General features: G+C 47.6%; 1 protein-coding gene across 1 annotated transcript in view; it reads right to left on the bottom strand.

Annotated features, from left to right (window-relative positions):
* Positions 1-16093: 16093 nt before the first annotated feature.
* mad2l1 (MAD2 mitotic arrest deficient-like 1 (yeast)) overlaps positions 16094-25522 on the bottom strand; it is a 50443-nt gene continuing 41014 nt past the window's right edge. Inside the window, exons 4-5 of the mRNA XM_038791840.1 lie at positions 24266-24369; positions 16094-16548 (exon numbers count right to left, since the gene is read on the bottom strand). Of these exons, the coding sequence (XP_038647768.1) occupies positions 16376-16548; positions 24266-24369 (277 nt within the window). The 3' untranslated portion in view covers positions 16094-16375. The remainder of the gene's footprint in view (positions 16549-24265; positions 24370-25522) is intronic.

Below are 25522 nucleotides of genomic sequence, written 5' to 3'. Positions count from 1 at the left end.
GTCCTTTCACCAGCAAATGGCATTTGAAGATCCTGTTTACGCATTCTACAAGGGATTTGAGATCCATGTGAACTGAGCAAGTGACAGCCTGTTTCTTCAACTGCCTCTCATAGAGCCACAGAATAATTTACAGCACAGGGGGAGGCCATTCAACCCAAGAAGTCCACGATGGCTTCCCACGGAGCAATCGAGCCAATCTACTGCAAGTTTATTTCCTTCAAGTGCCCTTTCAATTTCCAGTTGCAATCAGTGATTTGCTTCCACCACCCTTGTGGACAGCGGGTTCCAGGTCATTACCAACCACTGCACAAAAATGTTATTCCTAACATTCGCACTGCATCTCTTGCCCCAAATATTAAATCTATGCCCCCCCCCCCCCCCCCCTCGTCCTTGTACCATCAGTTTTTGGGAAGAGTATTATGGGAAGAGCTTTTCCTAGTCTACCTTATCTAAACCTGTTGTTACGTCCAGTACAGTAATGTCATATAACCTTTCAGTCAATACTTTTATAAATTGGACTCAATGTTAAGTTGGCTGCCACAAATCTTGTGATCCTTGGCATTTGGTCTACAGACCGTATGAATTCTTCAGCGAATACTTGATTAAATATGGACATAGGTGAGGGTGCCTCACAGCTATTTGTGGAATTCACATACATCTCATTAGTTAAGGATGGGCCAACATCAAAAGACTATGGAGACTGCTCGTCTCCAATGTTTTACACTGGACAAAAGGAAACATCAAAATTCAATGGCTATGATCATCATTCTATTGTACCATGATGGTTTTTCCCATCCAAACAAAACTGGATGGACCTGAAACATAGAAAACTCAGTGGTCATGTGATCAAAACTGTTTTATAGGGTGCACCCTTATTACCCCAGGGTCCAACAGATCTATCAAAACTGTCAGTCACCAGCCAGTCTGGGAACCGGACTGAAACTAGCTGCAAGTCGTAAAGCAGCCAAAATACTTCACCAGTTTCAAAGTTCACCTAAAGCCCAACCTCCTTGATATTTGACTCCAAGGAACCTCCAACCGCTGTGGATCCTTCACTTTACAAGACCCTCATTTCAACTTTGAAATCATCAAATTTATTCAAGAAACTGCAGACCTGCCACACTGGAGACCAGAAATTGGAAACCAGAGATGGAAGTAATGGTGATCTGTAAATGTACACTGTTTTGTAATTGTATCCAATCTTTCTGTGTGGACATATGTGAGAGTGTCTGATGTTGTGGTAATTTGGGTTAAGTGCGTGGATAAGTACAGTGGCGCAGTGGCTACACTGCTGATTCACGGCGCTGAGGTTCCAGGTTCATCCAGGCCCCGGGTCACTGTCCGTTTGGAGTTTGTGCATTTTCCCCGTGTCTGTGTGGGTCTCACCCCCACAACCCAAAGATATGCAGGGTAGGTGGATTGGCTATGCTAAATTTAAAAAAAATAAAAATAAATTTAGAGTACCCAATTATTTTTTCTAATTAAGGGGCAATTTAGCATGGCCAATCCACCTACTCTGCACATTTTTGAGTTGTGGGGGCGAAACCCACGCAGACACGGGGAGAATGTGCAAACTCCACACGGACAGTGACCCAGATCCGGGATCGAACCTGGGACCTCAGCGCCGTGAGGCAGCTGTGCTAACCACTAGGCCACCGTGCTGCCCTGGCTATGCTAAATTGACCATAATTGGAAAAAAAAATTGGGTAAAAAATAATCTAAATTTATTTTTTAAAAGTGTGAATAAATAAATAATAATATTGAACGCTTATTGTCACAAGTAGGCTTCAATGAAGTTACTGTGAAAAGCCCTTAGTCGCCACATTCTGGCGCCTGTTCAGGGAGGCTGGTATGGGAATTGAACCGGCGCTGCTGCCTCGTTCCGCATTACAAACCAGCTGTTTAGCCCACTGTGCTAAGCCAACCCATAGTTAAAACTTTTTTATGAGAAGTTTTTTCTTCTAAATAAACGTCTTTATTTTGTATTCATTAAAACATCCTGCTGAATTATTTAATGGGGACATTGCTGAAAAGGTTTTGTCGAAGCTTTTCACCTTGCACTCATTAGCACTATCACAAGAATGCAAATAGCAGGGCAAACAACAACTTTATATTGTATGTGAAGTGAATGCTGGTTGGCAAGTGGACTCTGATTGGTAGAGGAGCTGCTATGGAGAATGCATCAGTTAAGGGTGACAGATACTTAAGTGCTAAGCATTTTTGAAATTTAAACCAGGCAGCTCGACTCTGATTGTTCAAAGGTTCCCCTGAGGAATTAACCAGCAAATGACTAACGTCAAGCTATCCTGGAAAGACAAAGTATCTCAAAAGATTTGAGCAACAGATGAAGCTCGCAGTCACATGATGCTACTGTGCAGTAGCAACACAAATGGTATTCACCACTAACAAGATGCTACCGCAAACCAAAAAGACTTTCTGCCTATCACTGTAATGTGTTGCATGAATTTCAGTGCCAGTGTGATGCTAGGTATGGAGGCTATACGTCCCAAAGGCTAGCAGACCATATCAAACAGCACATCCCTTCCTCTGTTCGCAACTGGCAAGGTATAGACCGTACTCAAGTAGCCTCTGCTTGCAAAACACAGAATTAGACAACATTTACCAAATAATCCTCAGTGTGACAAAAATTACACTGGCAACCTATTTAAGATGGTCACTTGGGCACTCAGTGGGGCACATATGCATGCACCTCCTCAACATCATCATTCAAAGACCTATTCCACTTCAAGAAATTACCTTTTAGAATAATGCCAGCACCAACTTTATTTCTTTTTTAAAAAATTTTATTGAAATTTTTTACAGAAAATATAACAACAATGAAAAGCAACAATAAAACACCATAATAACTGTAACACCCCCAAGACCGTAGCAACGCATGTATCTCGCCCCCCCCCCCCCACCACCCCCCCCAAACCCAGTAAACAACAAGAAAACTTAAAAATAAATAAAAATTAAAAAAACATGTTCACCCCCCTCCCTTTTTTTCCCCCCCTCCCCCTCGGGTTGTGCTGCTGCTGACCCTATCGCTGAGCCAGAAAGTCGAGAAAAGGCTGCCACCGCCTAAAGAACCCTTGTAACGATCCTCTCAGGGCAAATTTGACCTTCTCCAGATTAATAAATCCCGCCATGTCATTGATCCAGGTCTCCACGCTTGGGGGTCTCGCATCCTTCCACTGTATCAAGATCCATCGCTGGGCTACTAGGGACGCAAAGGCCAGAACACCGGCCTCTTTCGCCTCCTGCACTCCCGGCTCCACCCCAACCCCAAAAATCGCGCGCCCCAGCCTGGCTTGACCCTGGATCCTACCACCCTCGACACCGTCCTCGTCACCCCCTTCCAGAACTCCACCAGTGCCGGGCATGCCCAGAACATATGGGCATGGTTCGCTGGACTCCCCGAACGCCTGACACACCTGTCTTTGCCCCCAAAAAACCTACTCATCCTAGACCCGGACATGTCGGCCCGGTGCAGCACCTTGAATTGGATGAGGCTAAGCCGCGCACATGAGGAGGAAGAGTTAACCCTCTCCAGGGCATCAGCCCATGTCCCATCTTTGATCTGTTCCCCCAGTTCCCCCTCCCACTTAGCCTTTAGCTCCTCTACTGACGCCTCCTCCAACTCCTGCATTACCTTGTAGATATCAGATATTATCCCATCCCCGACCCAGACCCCCGAAAGCACCCTGTCACTAACCCCCCTCGCGGGAAGCAAAGGGAATCCCTCCACCTGCCGCCTAGCAAACGCCTTTACCTGCAGATACCTGAACATGTTCCCCGAAGGGAGCCCAAATTTCTCCTCCAACTCCCCCAGGCTCGCAAACCTCCCTTCAATGGACAGGTCCCTCAGCTGTCTGATGCCTGCTCTGTGCCAACCCTGGAACCCCCCATCAATGTTCCCCGGGACGAACCGATGGTTCCCCCTTAGCGGAGCCTCCATCGAGCCCCCCACTTCTCCCCTATGTCGCCTCCACTGCACCCAAATCTTGAGGGTAGCCGCCACCACCGGACTCGTGGTATACCTCGTAGGAGGGAGCGGCAACGGCGCCGTTACCAGGGCCCCCAGGCTTGTGCCTCCACAGGACGCCATCTCCAACTGTTTCCATGCTGCCCCCTCCCCCTCCATCACCCACTTGCGCACCATTGACACATTGGCCGCCCAATAATACCCCGAGAGATTGGGTAACGCCAGCCCCCCACCATCTCTACCCCGCTCCAAGAAGACCCTCTTCACCCTCGGGGTCCCATGCGCCCAAACAAAGCTCATGATGCTACTAGTCACCCTCCTAAAAAAGGCCCTAGGGATAAAGATGGGCAAACACTGAAAAAGGAACAAGAACCTCGGGAGAACCGTCATTTTGACGGACTGCACTCTACCCGCCAGCGATAGCGGCACCATGTCCCACCTTTTGAATTCCTCCTCCATCTGCTCCACAAGCCTGGTAAAATTAAGCTTATGGAGAGTCCCCCAACTCCTGGCCACCTGCACCCCCAGGTATCTGAAACTCTTCACTGCCCTCTTAAACGGGAGCCTCCCAATTCCCTCCTCCTGATCACCCGGGTGTACTACAAATACCTCACTCTTGCCCAGATTCAACTTATAGCCCGAGAAGCTCCCAAACTCAGCCAACAGCTCCATCACCCCCCGGCATTCCCCCCTCTGGGTCCAACACATACAACAGCAGGTCGTCCGCATACAGCGATACCCGATGTTCCTCCCCACCCCGCATCAGGCCTCTCCACCTCCCCGACTTCCTCAGCGCCAAAGCCAGAGGTTCTATCGCCAGTGCAAAAAGCAAGGGGGACAGGGGGCACCCCTGCCTGGTCCCACGGTAGAGCCTGAAGTACTCTGACCTCCTTCCATTGGTAACTACACTCGCCATCGGGGCCCCGTAGAGCAACCTCACCCATTTGATGAACCCCTCCCCGAATCTGAACCTCTCCAGCACCTCCCACAGGTACCCCCACTCAACTCTATCAAACGCCTTCTCTGCATCCAGCGCCACCACTATCTCCGCCTCCCCCTCCACCGCCGGCATCATAATAACATTTAACAATCTCCGCACATTCGTGTTAAGCTGTCTTCCCTTGACAAATCCTGTCTGATCCTCGTGTACCACCCCGGCACACAGTCCTCTATACTGGTGGCCAGGATCTTCGCCAGCAACTTAGCGTCAACATTGAGCAGCGCGATAGGCCTGTATGATCCACACTGCAAGGGGTCCTTATCCCGCTTCAGGATCAGAGAGATCAGCGCCCGTGACATCGTCGGGGGCAAACCCCCCCCCTCCCATGCCTCATTGAAGGCTCGCACCAACAGGGGGCCCACCAGATCCGCATACTTTTTATAAAATTCCACCGGGAACCCATCCGGCCCCGGCGCCTTACCTGACTGCATTTGACCAATCCCCCTGACTAGCTCCTCCAACTCTATCGGCGCCCCCAGCCCCTCCACCAGCTCCTCCTGCACCTTTGGGAAGCATAGCCTGTTCATGAAGCTCTCCATCCCCCCCCCCCCCCCCACCCCCCCACACTGGTGGCTCCGACCAGTACAGTTCCTCGTAAAAGTCCCTAAAGACCCCGTTCACCTCTGCCCCCTTGCGCACCACATTCCCACCCTTATTCGTCACTCCACCAATTTCCCTAGCCGCATCTCGCCTGCGGAGCTGATGCGCCAACATCCTGCTCGCCTTCTCCGCATACTCATATACCGCACCCTGCGCCCTCCTCCACTGTGTCTTCACCTTTCTGGTGGTCAGCAAGTCGAACTTGGCCTGCGGACTACGCCGTTCCCCCAGCAACCCCTCCTCCGGGGCCTCCGCGTATCTCCTATCCACATCCAGGAGCTCCCCCACCAGTCTCTCCCTCTCCCTCCTTTCCCTATGGGCCCGGATGGAGATCAGCTCCCCCCGGATCACTGCTTTCAGAGCCTCCCAGACCATCCCCACCCGGAACTCCCCCGTGTCGTTGGTCTCAAGATACCCCTCAATACTTCCCCGGACCCTCCTACACACCTCCTCATCAGCCAGCATCCCCACATCCAGACGCCACAGCGGGCGCTGGTCCCGCGCCTCCCCCATCTCCAGATCACCCCAGTGCGGAGCATGGTCTGAGATTGCTATGGCCGAATACTCGGCATCCTGCACCTTCGGGATCAATCCCCTGCTCAGGACGAAAAAATCTATTCGGGAGTAAACCCTATGCACATGGGAGAAAAAGGAGTACTCCCGCGCCCTCGGCCTCCCAAACCTCCAGGGGTCCACCCCTCCCATCTGGTCCACAAACCCCCTCAGCACCTTGGCCGCCGCCGGCCTCCTACCCGTCCTTGAACTGGACCGGTCCAGTGGGGGATCTAGCACCGTGTTAAAATCTTCCCCCATGATCAGGCCCCCTGCCTCCAGGTCCGGAATGCGGCCCAACATACGCCTCATGAAGCCAGCATCATCCCAATTCGGGGCAGACACATTTGCCAGTACCACCTTTTCTCCCTGCAGCCTACCCTTCACCATAATAAATCTGCCCTCCTTGTCCGCCACCACCTCAGACGCCTCAAACGCCACCCTCCTCCCCACCAGAATCGCCACCCCCCGGTTCTTTGCGTCTAATCCTGAGTGAAAAACCTGCCACACCCACCCCTTCCTCAGACAAACCTGGTCCGCCACCTTCAAGTGGGTCTCCTGGAGCATAGCCACGGCCGCCTTCAACCCCTTCAAATGAGAAAATACCCGAGCCCGCTTAACCGGCCCATTCAGCCCCCTCACGTTCCAGGTGATCAGCCGGATCAGAGGGCACCCCGCTCTCCTCCCCCGCCGACTAGCCATAGCTCATCGACTGCTCGCCCCAGGCCAGCACACCCCGCCCGACCCCTTAGCACCAACTTTATTTCAATGTTCAATGGGACAGATCCTTAGTGGCTTACGTTACAGTGTTACCTAGATGAGCCGGAGGCCCGGCTAGCCAAGTCATTTATTAAAAGACCGCTTGAAGGAAAGGAGGCGATCAGCCGAACCCCCTTAAATTAGGATACAGTAGGCAGATCCTGAGTTGAAGCGTATAGCACAGAACACCTGCTATGAGGTAGGAGCTGCCCAGGTTCCCAAGAGCTATTACATGTGATGGGGTAGTAATGCCAAAGTGGAGACCCTGGAGAGGCCTGCAAAAGGTGTGTATGGTGCCCAATCACATTGTAAAGCACCCCAGAATATTGTGAGGAAATTTTATGAATTGCCTGTGCTATTTTAATGGCTGGACATGTGAGAACCTGCAAAACTTCCACCCGCATAAGCAGCCACTTTTTGTGATCCAAAGTGGTCACAAACTGCAAAACCTGCCAAACTCGCCAGGGTCCAGCAAAACCCCAGGCCACAATTAAACCTGCTCTTCTCAAACCCACACCTGCTTTTGAGAATCTGTTAACCAAAACCTGATAGACTATGTTCAGTACCTACTTACCAAATTGGACCTGGTCATCCAATTCCCTAAGACCATTCCCCTCAAAATGATTTCAGCCAAAGCCATGAGTGAAGGAATGACCCAGTTCTTTACTAAGTACTATCATTCTGCCTATCTCAGTTTGACTGACCCTTTTAACAGATGGTGGCATGTGCCCATGACCCCAGAGCAACATAAATCTCAGCCTTTGTTGCCCAGATGACCTATACCGATGTACGGCCAAGCCCTTCCGCCTTAGAAATGGCCCCGCAACATCGGAGGTTGACCAACCAGGTAGCAGCTGGAATAATTAACTAACTGTGTGGTATACCTGGATGATCTGTTTCTGCAAAGACCATTTAGCCCACCAGGAGGCAGTGTTCCACAGTCTGTGGAGTTGCTAACCATGTGGTGAATTTAGCCAAGATTAAGTTTGCTAATGCAAAGGTAAGTTATCTGCAATTATTAGCAATCTGCACCGAGAGTTTTTAATATACACGGAACGGAACCCTTAAGATCCTAGAAAAACTTCAAGTGAGCAATGTCAGATTGTTCCATTGCACTTTTTACTTACAGACTTTTAATTTATAGATTAATGGAGTTTAACCCTGACAAGTGTGAGGTTGTCCATTTTGGAAGGACAAATCTGAATGCGGAATACAGGGTTAACGGTAGGGTTCTTGGCAATGTGGAGGAGCAGAGAGATCTTGGGGTCTATGTTCATAGATCTTTGAACGTTGCCACTCAAGTGGATAGAGCTGTGAAGAAGGCTTATGGTGTGCTAGCGTTCATTAGCAGAGGGATTGAATTTAAGAGTCGTGAGGTGATGATGCAGCTGTACAAAACCTTGGTCAGGCCACATTTGGAGTACTGTGTGCAGTTCTGGTCACCTCATTTTAGGAAGGATGTGGAAGCTTTGGAAAAGGTGCAAAGGAGATTTACCAGGATGTTGCCTGGAATGGAGAGTAGGTCTTACGAGGAAAGGTTGAGGGTACTAGGCCTTTTCTCATTCGAACGGAGAAGGATAAGGGGCGACTTGATAGAGGTTTATAAGATAATCAGGGGAATAGATAGAGTAGACAGTCAGAGACTTTTTCCCTGGGTGGAACAAACCATTACAAGGGGACGTAAATTTAAGGTAAATGGAAGATATAGGGGGGATGTCAGAGGTAGGTTCTTTACCCAGAGAGTAGTGGGGGCATGGAAAGCACTGCCTGTGGAAGTAGTTGAGTCGGAAACATTAGGGACCTTCAAGCGGCTATTGGATAGGTACATGGATTAGGGTAGAATAATGGAGTGTAGATTAATTTGTTCTTAAGGGCAGCACGGTAGCATTGTGGTTAGCACAATTGCTTCACAGTTCCAGAGTCCCAGGTTCGATTTCGGCTTGGGTCACTGTCTGTGTGGAGTCTGCACATCCTTCCCGTGTGTGCGTGGGTTTCCTCCGGGTACTCCGGTTTCCTCCCACAGCCCAAAGATGTGCAGGTTGGGTGGATTGGCCATGATAAATTGCCCTTAGTGTCCAAAATTCTATGATCTATGATTAACCTAGGACAAAAGTTCGGCACACACAACACCGTGTGCCGAAGGGCCTGTTCTGTGCTGTATTTCTCTATGACTCTATGACTCTAAAAACCTTGTCGGAAAGAATAATGATCTCACTGACGCACTACCCAGTACATAAGTCAGTAAGATATGGAGATGCCACGCTGGACTGGGGTGGGCACGGCAAGAGGTCTCACAACACCAGGATGAAGTCCAACGGGTTTATTTGAAATCACAAGCTTTCAGAGCGCTGCTCCTTCATCAGGTGAAACGAACAGAACTTTGAAAGTTTATGATTTCAAATAAACCCATTGGACCCGGGGGCAGCAGGGTAGCATGGTGGTTAGCATAAATGCTTCGCAGCTCCAGGGTCCCAGGTTCGATTCCCGGCTGGGTCATTGTCTGTGTGGAGTCTGCACATCCTCCCCCTGTGTGCGTGGGTTTCCTCCGGGTGCTCTGGTTTCCTCCCACAGTCCAAAGATGTGCGGGTTAGGTGGATTGGCCATGCTAAATTGCCCGTAGTGTCCTAATTAAAAAAGTAAGGTTAGGGGGGGGGGTTTGTTGGGTTACGGGTATAGGGTGGATACGTGGGTTTGAGTAGGGTGATCATGGCTCGGCACAACATTGAGGGCCGAAGGGCCTGTTCTGTGCTGTACTGTTCTATGTTCTATGTTCTATGACTTTAACCTGATGTTGTGAGACTTCTTACTCAGACAGCAAGGGAATTCAACAGATGGGGAAACTCTGAAGTACTAGATTCCTGTGTGAATGCCAAAATATATGTTCATGTTTTCACATTAAAGCTTTTTAAACAAAGTAATCAAACACTTCCAGTCCACTGTGCAACAGAGGCATGTCATATTATGAAGTTTGTCAACTCTTAAAAATTGGGTACAAACAAACGACAGCCGCCACAAATCAAGTGATTTTTTGATTGTAGATAAAATGGAGTCTCCGGTGAATACCTATTAAATATGGCTGATGATGCCTCACAACCATTCGTGGAACTCACATCTGATTGTTTAAGGAGGGGCAACACCTAAAGATTATGTAATGTCCAGATTGCCTGCCTCCATGTTTTATACTGGACAAAGAGGAAGATCTTAACACCCTATTAGAACATACAGTGCAGAAGGAGGCCATTTGGCCCATCGAGTCTGCACCGACCCACTTAAGCCCTCACTTCCACCCTATCCCCGTAACCCAATAACCCCTCCTAACCTTTTTGGTCACTAAGGGCAATTTATCATGGTCAATCCACCTAACCTGCACGTCATTGGACTGTGTGAGGAAACCAGAGCACCTAAAGTGTTAATCCAGCAATTATATGATCAAAGCTGTTTTCTACCATCATTTCTACCCCAGGACCCAGCCATTAATCAGCCTGAGAATCAGTCTCAACCTCGCTACATTACAAATCAAGCCGCCAAGTACATAACCTGTTCTAGTTTCAAAGTTCACTTAAAAACCAACCTCCTAGATATTTGACAAAAAATGTTGCAACTTATTGGGACCCTTCACTTTCCAAGTTCACTCTGTTCGACTATCAGTATTCTGTCACAGGTAATTCATATAATCCTCACTATTTATCACTCCTCGAATTTTGGTTCAGTGGGCAAGTTTTGAAATTTGACTCCATATTTCAGGAGTGAAGTCATTAGTAAAAAAATAGCCTATCCTACCACCCTCCAGTCCGGTAAACAACCATCTACCTCAACTCACTGCTTCATGTCCTTATTTTTTTAGTCCAATTGGACAGAGCCCCCCCATTCCAAAAGTCTCAAAATGTGTGTTAATCAGCCTTGTGATATCTTACCAACCATTTTCTGAAATCCAGACAACATTCACAACATTCCCTTCAACAGCCTGCTTCTTCAACCTGATTGGAGAATCCTCAGACATCAGTAGTCTAAGCCAGAGGTAGAAATTTGAATATTTAATTCATTGTAAAACCATGTATAGATGTATAGAAACTAAATGAAGAGGGAGGGGTAGGATTGAGATGGAGTCAAAATTATGTTATTCTTTTTAATTCTCCAGTAATAATTGAATTATGTAGGTCTGTGACTCCATACTAGTAAAATGATTTTTTTTTAGGGTAGAAGGTTGGTTGACACCATAATAATAATCTTTATTGTCACAAGTAGGCTTACACTGCAATGAAGTTGTTGTGAAAATCCCCTAGTCGCTACACTCCGGTGCCTGTATGGATTCACTGAGGGAGAATTCAGAATGTCCAATTCACCTAATAAGCACGTCTTTCGGGACTTGTGGGAGGAAACTGGAGCACCCGGAGGAAACCCACGCAGACACGGGGAGAACGTGCAGACACTGCACAGACAGTGACCCAGCCGGGAATCGAATCTGGGACCCTGGCGCTGTGAAGCCACAGTGCTAACCACTGTGCTACCGTGCTGCCCAAGACCATCATGTGTGAAAAATTACACCTAAATGCATGAGGCATGAATCTTTCTAACATATGTAATGGGAAACTGATGTGAAAGTACAACGTCAAGCCCTTCATGTGCACAAATGTTTTTTTTTAACAGACAATTTTATTGAGTGTGCAGATAACAATTACAAAAAACATAGTGCAAATAACAGTACTTCTCTCGCAGATAGACCTGCCTATTCTTCCCCCCTACTCTACACTATTCTCCCCCCCCCCCCCCATCCCGCTGACGATTAGTTCCCCGCGAAGAAGTCAATGAATGGTTGCCACCTCCGGGCGAACCCCGATAGTGATCCTCGTAAGGCGAACTTGATTTTCTCCAAGTCGAGAAAGCTTGCCATGTCCGACAGCCATACTTCAGTCTTTGGGGGCTTTGAGTACCTCCAGGCCAACAGTATTCGTCGCTGGGCTATCAGGGAAGCAAAGGCCACAACGTCGGCTTCTATCCCCTCCTGTACTCACGGGTCTTCCAACACCCCAGAAATGGCCACCTCTGGACTCATCGCCACACTTGTTTTCAGTACCCGGGATATGACGTCCGCAGGTCCCTGCCAGTATCCCTTGAGTTTTGGACATGCCCAAACCATGTGGACATCATTCGCTGGTCCTCCCCCACATCTAGCACACTTGTTCTCCAGCCCAAAGAATTTGCTCATCCGGGCCACCGTCATGTGGGCCCGGTGAACTACCTTGAACTGAATCAGGCCGCGCCTGGCACATGTTGCGGTTGCATTTACCCTCCTCAGAGCGTCTGCCCATACACCTCCCTCCAACTCCTCACCAAGCTCCTCTTCCCACTTGAGTTTCAGTTCCTCGGTCCCTGTGTCCTCCGCTCCCATAAGCTCCTTATAAATATCCGAGACTCTCCTCTCCTACCTCAGCCCTGGAATCTACTCTGTCCTGGATCCCCCTTGCTGGAAGGCGTGGAAAGGACGAGACCTGTCTACGTACGAAATCCCGCACCTGCAAGTACCGAAAGTCATTCCCCTTTGCCAGCCCGAACTTCTCCTCCAACGTCCTCATGTTCGCGAAGCTCCCTTCCAGGAACAAGTCGCCCATCCTTCCTACCCCAGCCCTCCACCACGCTCGAAACCCGTCATCCATCTTCCCCGGGACAAATCGGTGGTTGTCACATATTGGGGACCAGACCAACGCTCCCACTTCCCCCGCATGCTTCCTCCATTGGCCCCAAATCCGCAGAGCCACCACCACTATAGGGCAGGTGGAGCACCTGGCCGGCAGGAGCGGTAGGGGAGCCGTGACCAGGGCTGCCAAGCTGGTGCCCCTGCACGAAGCAGCCTCCACCCGCTCCCAAACCGACCCCGTACCCACCATCCATTTCCTTATCATGGCTATGTTAGCCGCCCAGTAGTAGTTGCTGAGGTTCAGCAATGCCAGTGCCCCCTCGTTACAGTTCCGTTCCAGTATCCCCCTCTTTACCCGTGGGGACTTCCCCACCCAAACAAATCCCAGGATGATTTTATTGATTCTTTTAAAGGACCGCAAAATGAAAATAGGAAGACATTGAAAAATAAACAGGAATCTCAGGAGGATCATCATCTTCACTGTCTATACTCTCCCCGCTAGTGACAGCGGGAGTGCATCCCACCGCCGAAACTCGCTCATCTGCTCCACCAGCCTAGACAAGTTCAACTTATGCATCTTACCCCAGTCACGCGCCACTTGCATCCCTAAATACCTAAACTTTCCCCAACCAGCCTAAATGGTAGCTCCCTCAGCCTATTCTCCTGACCCCTCGCCTGCACCACAAACATCTCGCTTTTTGCCATGTTCAACTTGTAGCCCGAAAACTGGCCAAACTCCCCTAGGATTTTCATAATCCCGCCCATCCCTGCCGCTGGATCTGACACATACAAAAGCAGGTCATCCGCGTAGAGGGATCCCCCACCTGACCATTCCCTTCCATCCCCTTGCCGCTCTCAGAGCAATTGCCAGCGGTTCTATGGCCAACACAAACAGCAGTGGAGAGAGGGGGCATCCCTGTCTTGTCCCGCGGTGTAGTCTAAAATACTCAGATGTCGTCCTATTCGTCCTTACACTCGCCTCCGGGGCCTGATATAGCAGTTTAACCAAGTCCACAAAGCCTTCTCCAAACCCAAACTGTCCCATTCCACCCGGTCAAAAGCCTCTTCGGCATCCATTGCCACCACTACCTCCACCTCTCTGCCCTTCGGGGGCATTATAATCACATCGAGTAGCCTTCTTAGATTGGCTACCAGCTGCCTGCCCTTGACAAACCCCGTTTGGTCCTCCACAAACATATCCGGTACGCAGTCTTTGATTCTGGACACCAGGATCTTGGCCAGCAGTTTAGCGTCCACATTAATCAGGGACATTGGCCGATAGGACCCACAAGCTTCTGGATCTTTATCCCATTTTAATATCAGCGAGATGGTGGCTTGCGACATCGTCAGGGGTAGCACCCCATTGTCCCTCGCCTCGTTAAACACCCTAAACAGCACCAGCCCCACTATACACAAGAACATTTTGTAGAACTCCACTGGATACCTGTCCGGCCCCGGGGTTTTACCCGACTGCATGGCCTTCAGGCCCCCCATTACTTCTTCAGCTCTAATCAGGGCCCCCAGCCCCTCTACCATCCCGCTGCCCACCTTTGGGAAGGTCAGTCCATCTAAGAAGCGCCTCATCCCCTCCGACCCCATGGGGGGGTTCAGCAGCACCGGCCCTAGGGTTGCTGGCGCCCCGGGCAAGCTGAACTTCAGCGCCGTTCGGGGGCCGCGGCCGAGGCGGGGGGCGGACCCGGAGGGGGCGGACGGAGGGGGAGGGGCGGAGTGGGCCGCCCTGGGGAGGGCGGCCACCGCACATGCGCTGGTTGGCACCGGCCCAACTGCGCATGCGCGGGACCCGAGTCTCTGGCGCCCCCTTACACATGGCGCCCCGGGTGACTGCCCGAGTTGCCGGTACCTTGGGCCGGCCCTGGGGTTCAGAGATATACAACTTGCTGCAAAAGTCCCCGAATACCCTGTTCAATCCTGCTGGGTCTCCAACCCGGTTCCCTGCCCCGTCCATTATCATCCCTATTTGCCTGGCCGCCTCCCTCTTCCTAAGTTGCTGTGCAAGCATTTTGCTGGCTTTCTCCCCATACTCATACACCGCACCCCTGGCCTTTCCGAGCTGCTCTACAGCCTTCCCAGTGGATAGCGCCCCCAGCAGTCTCCGTCGTTCCCTAAGTAGCTCTGCCCTCGGGGACTCTGCATATTCCCTATCCATCCGCATCATCTCCTGCACCAGTCTGTCCATCTCTGCCCTATCCGTTCTGTCCCTATGGGCTCGGATTGAGATCAGCTCCCCTCTCACCACCGCCTTCAGCGCCTCCCAGAACATCGCTGCTGAGACTTCCCCTGTATCGTTGACCTGCAGGTAGCCCTGCATGCATTTCTCCACTCTCTCACACACCCTCTCATCTGCCAACAATCCCACCTTTAACCTTCATTGTGGGCGCTGGTAACTTTCTTTGCAGACCTGCAGGTCGACCTAATGTGGAGCATAGTCAAAATAGTGATCGTCGAGTATTCTGTATCCCTCACCCCCTCCACAAAATCTCTACTCATAATAAAGTCAATACAAGAATAAACCTTGTGAACATGTGAATTGGATTGGATTGGATTGGTTTATTGTCACATGTACCGAGGTACAGTGAAAAGTATTTTTCTGCAAGCAGCTCAACAGATCATTCAGTACATTGGAAGAAAGGGAATTGAACAGAATTCAAGAAAGTACATGAAAGTACAAGTACAAGAAAGAACGAGAACTCCTTCCCCGTCGGCCGGCTGATTCTCCAGGGGTCAAACCCCCCCCCATTTGTTCCATGAACTCTCTGTTCCCTTGCCGGGACCCTGCCCGTTCTGGAGCACGACCAATCCAGGTCAGGATCGAGGACTGTATTAAAGTCCCCACCCATAATCAACTTGTGCGAATCCAAGTCGGGGGTTTTCCCCAGCAGCCTTTTGATGAAATCTACATCATCCCAGTTTGGAGCGTAAACATTCACTAGGACCACCCTCAACCCCTCAAGCTTGCCCCGGACTATGAGAAATCTACCACCCCCACCCTCAACTGTGCTGTGCGCCTCAAATTCATATGCACAAATGTTGAATCTACTGGCAAGGTACCATTTTAGTAAAACTTGAGGAACAAGTAAAAAGTGCAGCAAACTCCTTATTTTCATGTTTACCTAATGCGGCCAGAAATTGCTGCTTAATATACTTCATAATGTTGAGTACTAATTGCCTCATTTTACAGCAATCTAGAGACCACAAATGTATGAACTAAATTTATATTTCCAGAATGTTTTTATTTAAGATTCAATTTAACTAGTTTTCTATCTATATTATTGGTTATGTTGAAAATAATTTTTTAAGTTTCAACAAATGATAGATACCAACTGATGCTAGTTAATTTATAAACCTTACAGAAAGATGGATCAGGTCTTTCCTTAAGGGAATTGATTTTGTCTTTTGTGCAGTGTGTTTCATTGGTCAAAAGTCGAAAAACTCATTACGTTCTACTTCTGCAGAACTAGAATGTGAGAGAAATGAAAAAGAATGAAGATTTTACTCTTCAAAATAATTATTGAGATCATTCCCTTACTGAGAAAAGACAGCATTTATTTCATCATTCAGGCAATTTTATTCACGTAAAAAATTCAAGTCGACAACCTTTCAAGTGAAGCTATAAAATTTCTAATGCAAATACCAAACTCTCAACATTCTGCTGAATCATTTTTGAATTATACACCAAGGGAAGCAAAAGTTAAAAATAACCAAAGGGAAAATTGCAGCTGTACACAAATTAAAAAGTACAATACAGACAAATGAACTCTTACTGGCAGTGAAACATTTGTACAAAAGAGTTTATGTACACTAACAATCTATACACTGTTGCCCATTAAAAAGAATCAATTTTTTTGTATGCAACCATACTATTCACTTTGTGTATGGTCGTAGTGAAAGATCTCAGGCGAACCTCTTCAGAGTTGTTAATAAACTGTGGTCCTGATTCTTCCCACTTTTCTGGTACCTCCAGGTCTTTGTCTGTGTATATTAGAAGATCAAAAGAACCTGAAAAATAAAAAAAATGAAAACAGATGGTCAATAGGATCACAATATAAATGTAAGTGAGTAAAGTCATTTAGCTATCCATGGTGCATGGTCTGTGAGTGGCCTCAGGGTCAGCGTCGCAAGGAAGCAGCCTAGGAACACAGCCCATGCAGGGAAGCGACCTGTGAACAGAGTCCTCACAAGTCAACATCGGAGCGAAGCGGTCTGGGAAATGTCCTCGCAGTGATGGTCGGAGTGAAGCACTCTGGGAACGGTGTCCCTGCTGTCCGCTTGCAGAAGTGGTCTACGAATCGTGTCCCCAGAGTCAGCATCACAGTGAAGTGGTCTCGGAACAGTGTCATCGCAGTCAACATCGCAGTGAGGCAGCCTGGGAAAGGGGTCCTCGCAGTCAGTGTCACAGAGAAGCAATTGTGAATTTAAAAAAAAAAAAGTGTGCTCTTTTCTGGGGGGAGAAGGGATTAACAGAAATAGATACACAGTTTTGGATACTGTTGGGGGAGATGAGCGTGAAGGGCAAAACAAGGGCAGCCAACTTCATGGCACATAGGTAGGTCGACTGCACAAGAGAGGAAGAGGAAGAACGGTAGGGACAGAGTGGTTGCGGATTCAGTTGTACAAGAGAAATGTTTATGCAGCTGCAAAAGAGACACCAGGGTGGTATGTTGCCTCCCTGGTGCTGGGGTCAGGGATGTCACTGAAAGGCTGCAGGGCATTCTGAATGGGGAGGGCAAACAGACATTTATCGTAGTACACATTGGTACCAACAATATAGGCAGAACATTTTTCAATTCCTCTCTGGCCACAGGAGAGGTTCCGGAGGACTGAAGTAATGCCAATGTGGTACCATTATTCAAGAAGGGAGGAAGGGATAAACAGGAAACAACAAGCCAGCCAGTCTACCCTCAGTGGTGGGGAATCTATTGGGAGCAATTCTGAGAGACAGAATTAACCTGCATTTGGAGAGGCAGAGATTAATCAAGAACCATCAACATAGTTTTGTTAAGGGGAGGTCATTTTAGGCCAACTGGATTTAATTTTTCGAAGACGTGACCAGGTGTGTAGATGAGGACAATGCATTTCACGTAGTCGACTTGGAGTTCAGCAAGGGTGTTGATAAGGTTCCAAATGGGAGACTAATGGTGAAGATAAAAACACATGGGATCCAAGGAAATTTGGCAAATTGGATCCAGAATTGGCTGCGTGACAGGAAGCAGAGGGTGATGGTCAAAGGGTATTTTTCTGAATTTTTCTGTGTACTGTGGGATCCCGCAGGGACCAGTGATGGGGTCTTTGCTGTTTGTGGTTGACATAAATAATTTAGACTTGAAGTAGGATGGTTGTTTGCGGATGATACGAAAATTGGTGGGCTGGTAAATAGTGAGGAGGATTGCCTTAGTTACAGGACAATATAGGCAGACCAGTCAGATGGGCTGATCAAATGGCAAATGGAAATCAATCCAGATAATTGTGAGGTGATGCACTTAGGCAGGACAAACAAAGCAAGGGAATATATTATGACTGGCAGGACCCGGGAAGTACCAAGATCAAGGCAAGTACAAGGACCAAGGGTAGAATTGCAAAAGCTTATTTTGGTTTAGTAGAGCCAGAAGGGGTATCCTTATTTCAATAAAAGATTTATGCATGTTAATTTTCAGAGCAGATCAAAAAAAGCAGCTGAAGATTGGCTCAGACGAAATCTCATCATCCGTACAGAGCCTTGTGGCAGAAAGGAGTCCATAAGGCCATTATCGGAGCAGAATATGGCCCAAATCAGCTCCACCATATGATCATGGCTGATATCTTTCTCACCCCCATTCTCATGCCGCCTCCCTGTAACCCCTGATCCCCTCTAGATTTAAGACACTCTGTGACTTGGCCTCCACAGCCTTCTGCGACAATGTGTTCCACAGATTTATCACCCTCTGGCTAAAGAAATTCTCCTCATCTCAGATTTAAAGGATCATCCTTTCGGTCTGAGGCTGTGCCGTCGGCATCTAGTCTCTCCTAAGAATGGAAACATCTTCTCCACATCCACTCTATCTGGGCCTTTCAGTCTTCTGCAAGTTTCAATGATATCCTCTCTCATCCTTTATCGAATACAAACCTAGAGTCCTCAACCGCTCCTCATATAACAAGTCCTTCATGCCCAGGATCATTCTTGTGTAACTCCTTTATATTCCCTCCAAGGCCAGCACATCCTTCCTTAGATACGAGGCATAAAACTGCCTACAATATTCCAAATGGGGTCCGACTAGAGCCTTATACAGCCTCAGAAGTACATCCCTGCTTTGTATTCTAGCCCTCTCAAAATGAATGCTAATATTGCATTTGCCTTCCCAACTGCCAACTGAACCTGCATGTTAACCTTAAGAGAATTTTGAACTAGGACTCCTAAGTCCCTTTGTGTGTACGATTTCCAAAGCCTTTCCTCATTTAGAAAATAGTCTATGCCTTTATTCTTCCAACCAAAGTGCATAACCGTACTTTTCCACATTGTATTCCATCTGCCACTTCTTTGCCCACTCTCCTAGCTTTGCCCACTCTCCTTGCCTGTCTAAGTCCTTTGGCAGCCTCCCCACTTCCTCAACACTATCTGCCCCTCTACATATCTTCGTATCAACTGCACACTTAGCAATAATGCCCTCAGTTCTTCTTCCAGATTGTTAATGTATATCTTGAATAGTTGATGCACCAACACTGACCCCTGCGGAATACCACTAGTCATCGGCTGCCACCCGGAAAAAAACCTTTATCCCCACTCTCTGCCTTCTGTCGGTCAGCCAATCCTCTTTCCATGTCAGTACCTCGCCCCCAACATAGTTGGCTCTTATATTATTTAATAGCCTCCTGTATGGCACCTTGTCTAATGCCTTCTGAAACTCCAAATAGATCACGTCCACTGTCTCCCCTTTGTCTTAAACACCCTTGTTGTTCCTCCTAAAATAATTCTGTTTTTTCCCCAAAAATATTTTATTGAGGCATTTATATTTTTATTCACACAACAAACAATCACAAATCAAAACAAGCCAACAGGGCTGCAAATAAAAAAATACCTCATGCCCCACCATCCCCCCCACCCCCCCTCCCCATTTTACCCCAACCCCTGCTGACACCTTAACGTTTCTCGAAGTAGATAAACGGCTGCAACCTCTGGGCAAACCCCTCCACAGACCCCCTCAAGGCAAACTTTATTTTTTCTCGCCTGCGAAGCTCTGCCAGGTAACTTCCCCCCTCCAGTCTCTCCATTCTAATTATATCCATCTCCGGGCTACCAGGGAGGCAAAGGCCAAGACATCGGCCTCTCTCGCCCCCTGGCCTCCCGAGTCTCCTGACACTCCGAAGATCGCTACCTCTGGACTCAGGACCACCTTCACCTTCAGGACCTCCGACTAACGTCGGCAAACCCCAACCAGAATCCTCCAAGCTTTGGACATGCCCAAAGCATATGGGCGTGATTTGTGGGTCCACATCTGTCTTCCACCGCTTCAAAAAACCTGTTCGTCCTAGCCATCGTATGTGCCCTGTGGACCACCTTAAACTGGATAAGGCTAAGCCTAGCGCACGACGAGGATGCATTCACCCTCCTCTGGGCTGTCCCCCACAGCACAGCCTCCAACTACCTATCCAACTCTTCCTCCCAGTTGCGCTTCAGTATCCCTACCGTGACTCCCTCCCAATCCATCAGCTCCTTGTAAAATCTGACACCTTCCTCTCTCCTACCCCTGTTCTTGACACCATCTTGTCCCTGTAGCCCCTGGAGCGGCAGGTAAAGAAAGGACGGTACCTGCCTCCGAACAAACTCCCTCACCTGCAAATACCAGAACCCATGCCCGACGGGCAGGTCAAATTCCGCCTCCAAACTCGGAAAGCCACCCTCAATGAATAGATCCCCAAACCGCTCAATCCCCACTTGATGCCACCCCCGAAACCCCCCATATAGCCCTCTTTCCCCCACCCCCCCAAAACAAACCGGTGATTTGGCAGGAGAGCCAACCCCCTTCCTTAAAGAATTCCAACTGATTTGTCAGACATGACTTCCCATTGACAAAGGTGTGCAGCTTCAGCCTTATTTTACCATGCACTTCCAAGTACTCTGCAATCTCATCCTTAATAATGGACTATAAAATCGTACAATGACCGAAGTCAGGCTAACCGGATTATAATTTCCTGTCTTCTGCTTCCCTCAATTCTTAAAAAGGGGTGTTACATTAGCCATTTTCCAATCCTCTGGGACCCTCCCTGCCTCTACTGATTCCTGAAAGATTACCAATGCTTCCACAATCTCCTCAGCTATCTCCTTCAGAACCCTGGGGTGTAGGCTACCCAGTCCGGGTGATTTATCCACCTTCAGGCATTTCAGCTTTCCCAGCACATTCTCCTTAGTGAAGGGCCATTGCACTCACCTCTGCCCCCTGAATCTCAAAATTCTGGTACACCACTGACGTCTTCCGCTGTGAAGACTGATGAAAAGTACCTATTCAGTGCCTCTGCTATTTCTTTGTTCCCCACTACTACTTCCCTAGTCTCATTTTCCAGTGGTCCAATGTTCATTCTTGCCTCTCAACTTTTATGTATCTAAAAAAAGTCTCACAAATCTTCTTCTATATTACTAGCTAGCTTACATTCATATTTCATCTTCTCCCCCCCCCCCCACCCTATATTGCTTTCTTAGTTGTCCTCTGCTTGTGTTTAAAGGCTTCCCAATCCCCTGGCTTCCCACTAAACCTCGCCATATTGTATGCTTTTTCTATTGCTCTTATCTGTCCCGGACTCCCCTCGTCAGCCATGGTGCCTTATTCTCTCCTTAGCACGTGTACTCTTCAATGGGATAAATTTCTGGGGTGCCTCCTGAATAACCCCCCAAAACACCTGCCATTGCTGTTCCAGTGTCTTCCCTGCCAGGTTTCCCCTCTAATCAATTCTGGCCAGCTTCTCCATCATGTTTTTGTAGTTACCTTTATTCAACTGTAATACTGTTAAATCGGATTCCAGCTTCTGCCTCAAACTGCAGGGTGAATTCTATCTTTACTTTAAGTTCCTTAATCAAAGCTGCCTCATTACACATCACCAAATACAGAATGGCCTGTCCCCTCATCGGCTCTACCACAAGCTGCTCCGAAAAAACATTTCTTAGAATTTCCACAAACTCCTTCTCTTGTGATCTGATTTTTATAATAATAATAATAATCTTTATTGTCACTAGCGGGCTTACATTAACACTACAATGAAGGTACTGTGAAAAGCCCCTAGTCGCCATATTCCGGCCCCTGTTCGGTACATGGGGTGAATTCAGAATGTCCAAATTACCTAACAGCATGTCTTTCAAGACTTGTGGGATGAAACTGGAGCACCCGGAGGAAACCCACGCAGACACAGGGAGAACGTGCAGACTCCACACAGTGACCCAAGCCGGGAATCGAACCCAAGGCCCTGGAACTGCGAAGCAACAGGGCTACCCACTGTGCCAGTGCTCCTGCATATTGAAGTCCCCCATGATTATTATAATATTGTCTTTCTTGTATGCCTTTTCTATCTCGTGATTTATTTTCTGTCGCATATCCCGACTGCTGTTAGGGGGCCTGTACATAACACCCATCAGCGTCTTTTTTCATTTTCGATTCCTCAACTCTACCCAAACAGATTCTGCACCTTCTGACCCTATATCGCTCCTTGCTATCGATTTAATTTCAAAGCAAGTGTTAGCTTGACAGTTGGTATCTGCAACAACCAGAACAAGGAGCTAGAGCATCCACAGTCGTGAGGTATTAAAGAAAAGGGTCGCAAAGCCAAAAAGCTAATGCAAGGATCCCCATTAAATATTGCATTGGGGAATAGCTGGAAGTTTGAGGAGCATTAAAGTGAATTCTGTAGGGCTTTGGCATACCTTTTGAACTAGTCACTATAGAACTGAATAAACTTAATATTCTTGTAATGTGCATGAGAACGTTTTGGGTGAAATAAAAAGTAGCACGAGTGCACAGCATAAGTAATTATAAACTGGTAAGTTCTTGTTTTATTTTTGGTTAAAAACAATAATGTTTTTGTTTAAAAATGTGCAGGTGACATAGTTTATCGGTTGATTGCTGAGTGTTTATATTTCTCCTCAAAATATTAACTTTCCCAATAGGATTTTGGAAGATCTAATGCAGGTAGGGAATATACACTGAATGGTAGAACCCTCAAGAGTATTGACAGTCAGAGAGATCTAGGTGTACAGGTCCACAGGTCAATGAAAGGGGCAACACTGGTGGAGAAGGTAGTCAAGAAGGCATACGGCATGCTTGCCTTCATTGGCCGGGGCATTGAGTATAAGAATTGGCAAGTCATGTTGCAGCTGTATAGAACCTTCGCTAGGCCACACTTGGAGTATAGTGTTCAATTCTGGTCGCCACACTACCAAAAGAGTGTGGAGGCTTTAGAGAGGGTGCAGAAGAGATTTACCAGGATGTTGCCTGGTATGGAGGGCATTAGCTATGAGGAGAGGTTGAATAAACTTGGTTTGTTCTCACTGGAACGAAGGAGGTTGAGGGGTGACCTGATAGAGGTCTACAAAATTCTGAGGGGCACAGACAGAGTGAATAGTTAGAGACTTTTTCCCAGGGTAGAGGGGTTAATTACTAGGGAGCATAGGTTTAAGGTGCAAGGGGCAAGGTTTAGAGGAGATGTACGAGGCAAGTTTTTTTTTTAAAAACACAGAGGGTAGTGGGTGCCTGGAACTTGCTGCCAGAGGTGGTGGTGGAAGCCGGGACGATAGTGACATTTTAGGGGTATCTTGACAAATAAATGAATAGAATGGGAATAGAGGGATACGGACCCCGGAAGCTTAGAAGATTTTAGTTTAGACGGGCAGCATGTTCGGCACAGGCTTGGAGTGCCGAAGGGCCTGTTCCTGTGCTTTTCTTTGATTGTACTAGTAAAAATGTCAAACTTTGAATAGAAATAAAGTACAAAATTCTGAACATCTGAGCCTAAACTAGTTTAGCTCACAGAGAAATGCTACATCAGAGAGAATATACGTAACATTCATACCGTATCTCAAGAGGGCAGGAGAGGAAATAATTACTTGCAAATTCCCCACTTGGCAGTGTGCTGAGCTCAGCCTTGCTGTCCGCAAAAAGACCAAGCACGCACAGTAGGAGAGGTGTTGACATTGTGGTATTGTCACTGGATTAGTAATCCAGAGACCCAGTTTAATGCTCTGGGGTCCCAGATTCGAATCCTGCCGTGGCAGATGGTGTAATTTGACTTCAATAAAAAGCTGGAGTTAAAAGATGACCATGAAGCCATTGTCATAAAAACCCATTTGATTCACTGTCATTTCGGGAAGGAAATCAGTTGGCCTTGCCTGGTCTGACCTGCACGTGAATCCAGGCCCACAGTAATGTGGTTGAGTCTCAAATGTTCTCTGAAATGGCCTAGCAAGCCACACAGTCCAAGGGCAATAAATGCTGGCCCAGCCAACATGTAACAATTTAACAAAACTAGGCAATATGCTATAGAACAATAATAAGCAACAATCACCGAGGACTACTGTCATTCAACACCTAGCAGCTACTTGTATGGAACAGCAATTAACAGGATCTGGAAGCAGGCTGTTGGCCACTATCTTGGCCTAGATATTGGTGTGATAGTGGGATCAGAAGGAAGAGGGGGAAAATAAAGTTACTGGAACACATTCAATATTTTATATAAGCAACCATTAAAAGTATTCACTTACATGCAGCATCTAGCAACGGCAAGAAAGTCACCGTGGCAGTGATTTGTCGAATGACTGACCGGATTTCATCTTGAATCGCTTTCTCAGATTTCTCTCTTGGTTGGCTGCAATGAGACAATTGCATTGAAAGCAATGTACTGGCAAATAAAATCAATATCAATAGTTCTGGCCTTTATTTGTTAAAATTAAAAACTGAAGCTCTTTCTGAAACTGCACACGCTGCACGTTTTCAAATGGAAATATTTTGATGGGGTTAACTTGGAGCAAGACACTTTCGTCTCCCTCAAGTGTGTTTCTCTTTCATTGTTTATATGCTGATAGTGAAAAGCTCACATGACATTAAAATAATCCTGAATATTAGAAATATAAAACTCAGATGTCAGTATCAACATGGGACAGAAAATATAACATCATACAAGATATACAAAATGTCTCAAATGGTTTGAAAAATTATTTATTCTGCTCAAAATCTTCCCCTATTTATTTTAAAAGTCTATTCCAGAATTTGAGAAAGATTTCCTTATGGAAAAGATTATTCCTCTGGGAAGCCATTGTCCGCTTAGAGATTAGACTTGGTTTGTAAAAACTGGCCTCAGATTGGCAGAAAAACAGATCCCAAAGACTTCTTTTTCAGCCAAAGTTCATAAATCAAAGTTTCTGTGATTGTTACTCCTAGCATAAAGATAACGGGCGCGATTCTCCCTGCCCCTCGCCGGGCAAGAGAATCGCTGCAATTGCGCCACGTTGCTGGAGCGCGATTCTCCGAGATGTGGAGAATCGGCGTCATTTGCGCCGACACGGGCCGCCGATTCTCCGGCCCGGATGGGCCGAGCAGCTGCGTGGAAACGGCACAGTCCCACTGACGTCGTTCACCCCCGGTCGCTGCCGGCGGGAAATCTGCGCGACGGCGCGAACACTTAGTCTCCATTTGGAGAATCGCGCCCAATGTTTTCAGAATTTTCAAGCAATGTCCCTCATGGTGGGCTTTCTTGCCTGTGGCCAAGTAGCCAAAATGTAATCCAAGATAATTCACCAACATCAGTCCAGCATTAGACAACATTTTTCCTCTTCAGTCGGCATTTTAATCTATCTTTCCTGCAGTTATGTCTGTGTATTCACTTTTGTGACTCTTAGTGCTCGTCTTCTTAAAACTAAAATTCACACGTTTGCTAATTTTTCCTCTTTCACTAGCCAGTACTTTCTTACCCTAATGCTACCTCTATATTCTCTTTGCAAAGTAGTAACAATGTGCCCTCA

Source organism: Scyliorhinus canicula, chromosome 3 (genome assembly GCF_902713615.1).
Source record: "Scyliorhinus canicula chromosome 3, sScyCan1.1, whole genome shotgun sequence".
Taxonomy (NCBI): Eukaryota; Metazoa; Chordata; class Chondrichthyes; order Carcharhiniformes; family Scyliorhinidae; genus Scyliorhinus; species Scyliorhinus canicula.
This window is presented reverse-complemented; position numbering and strand designations above follow the sequence as displayed.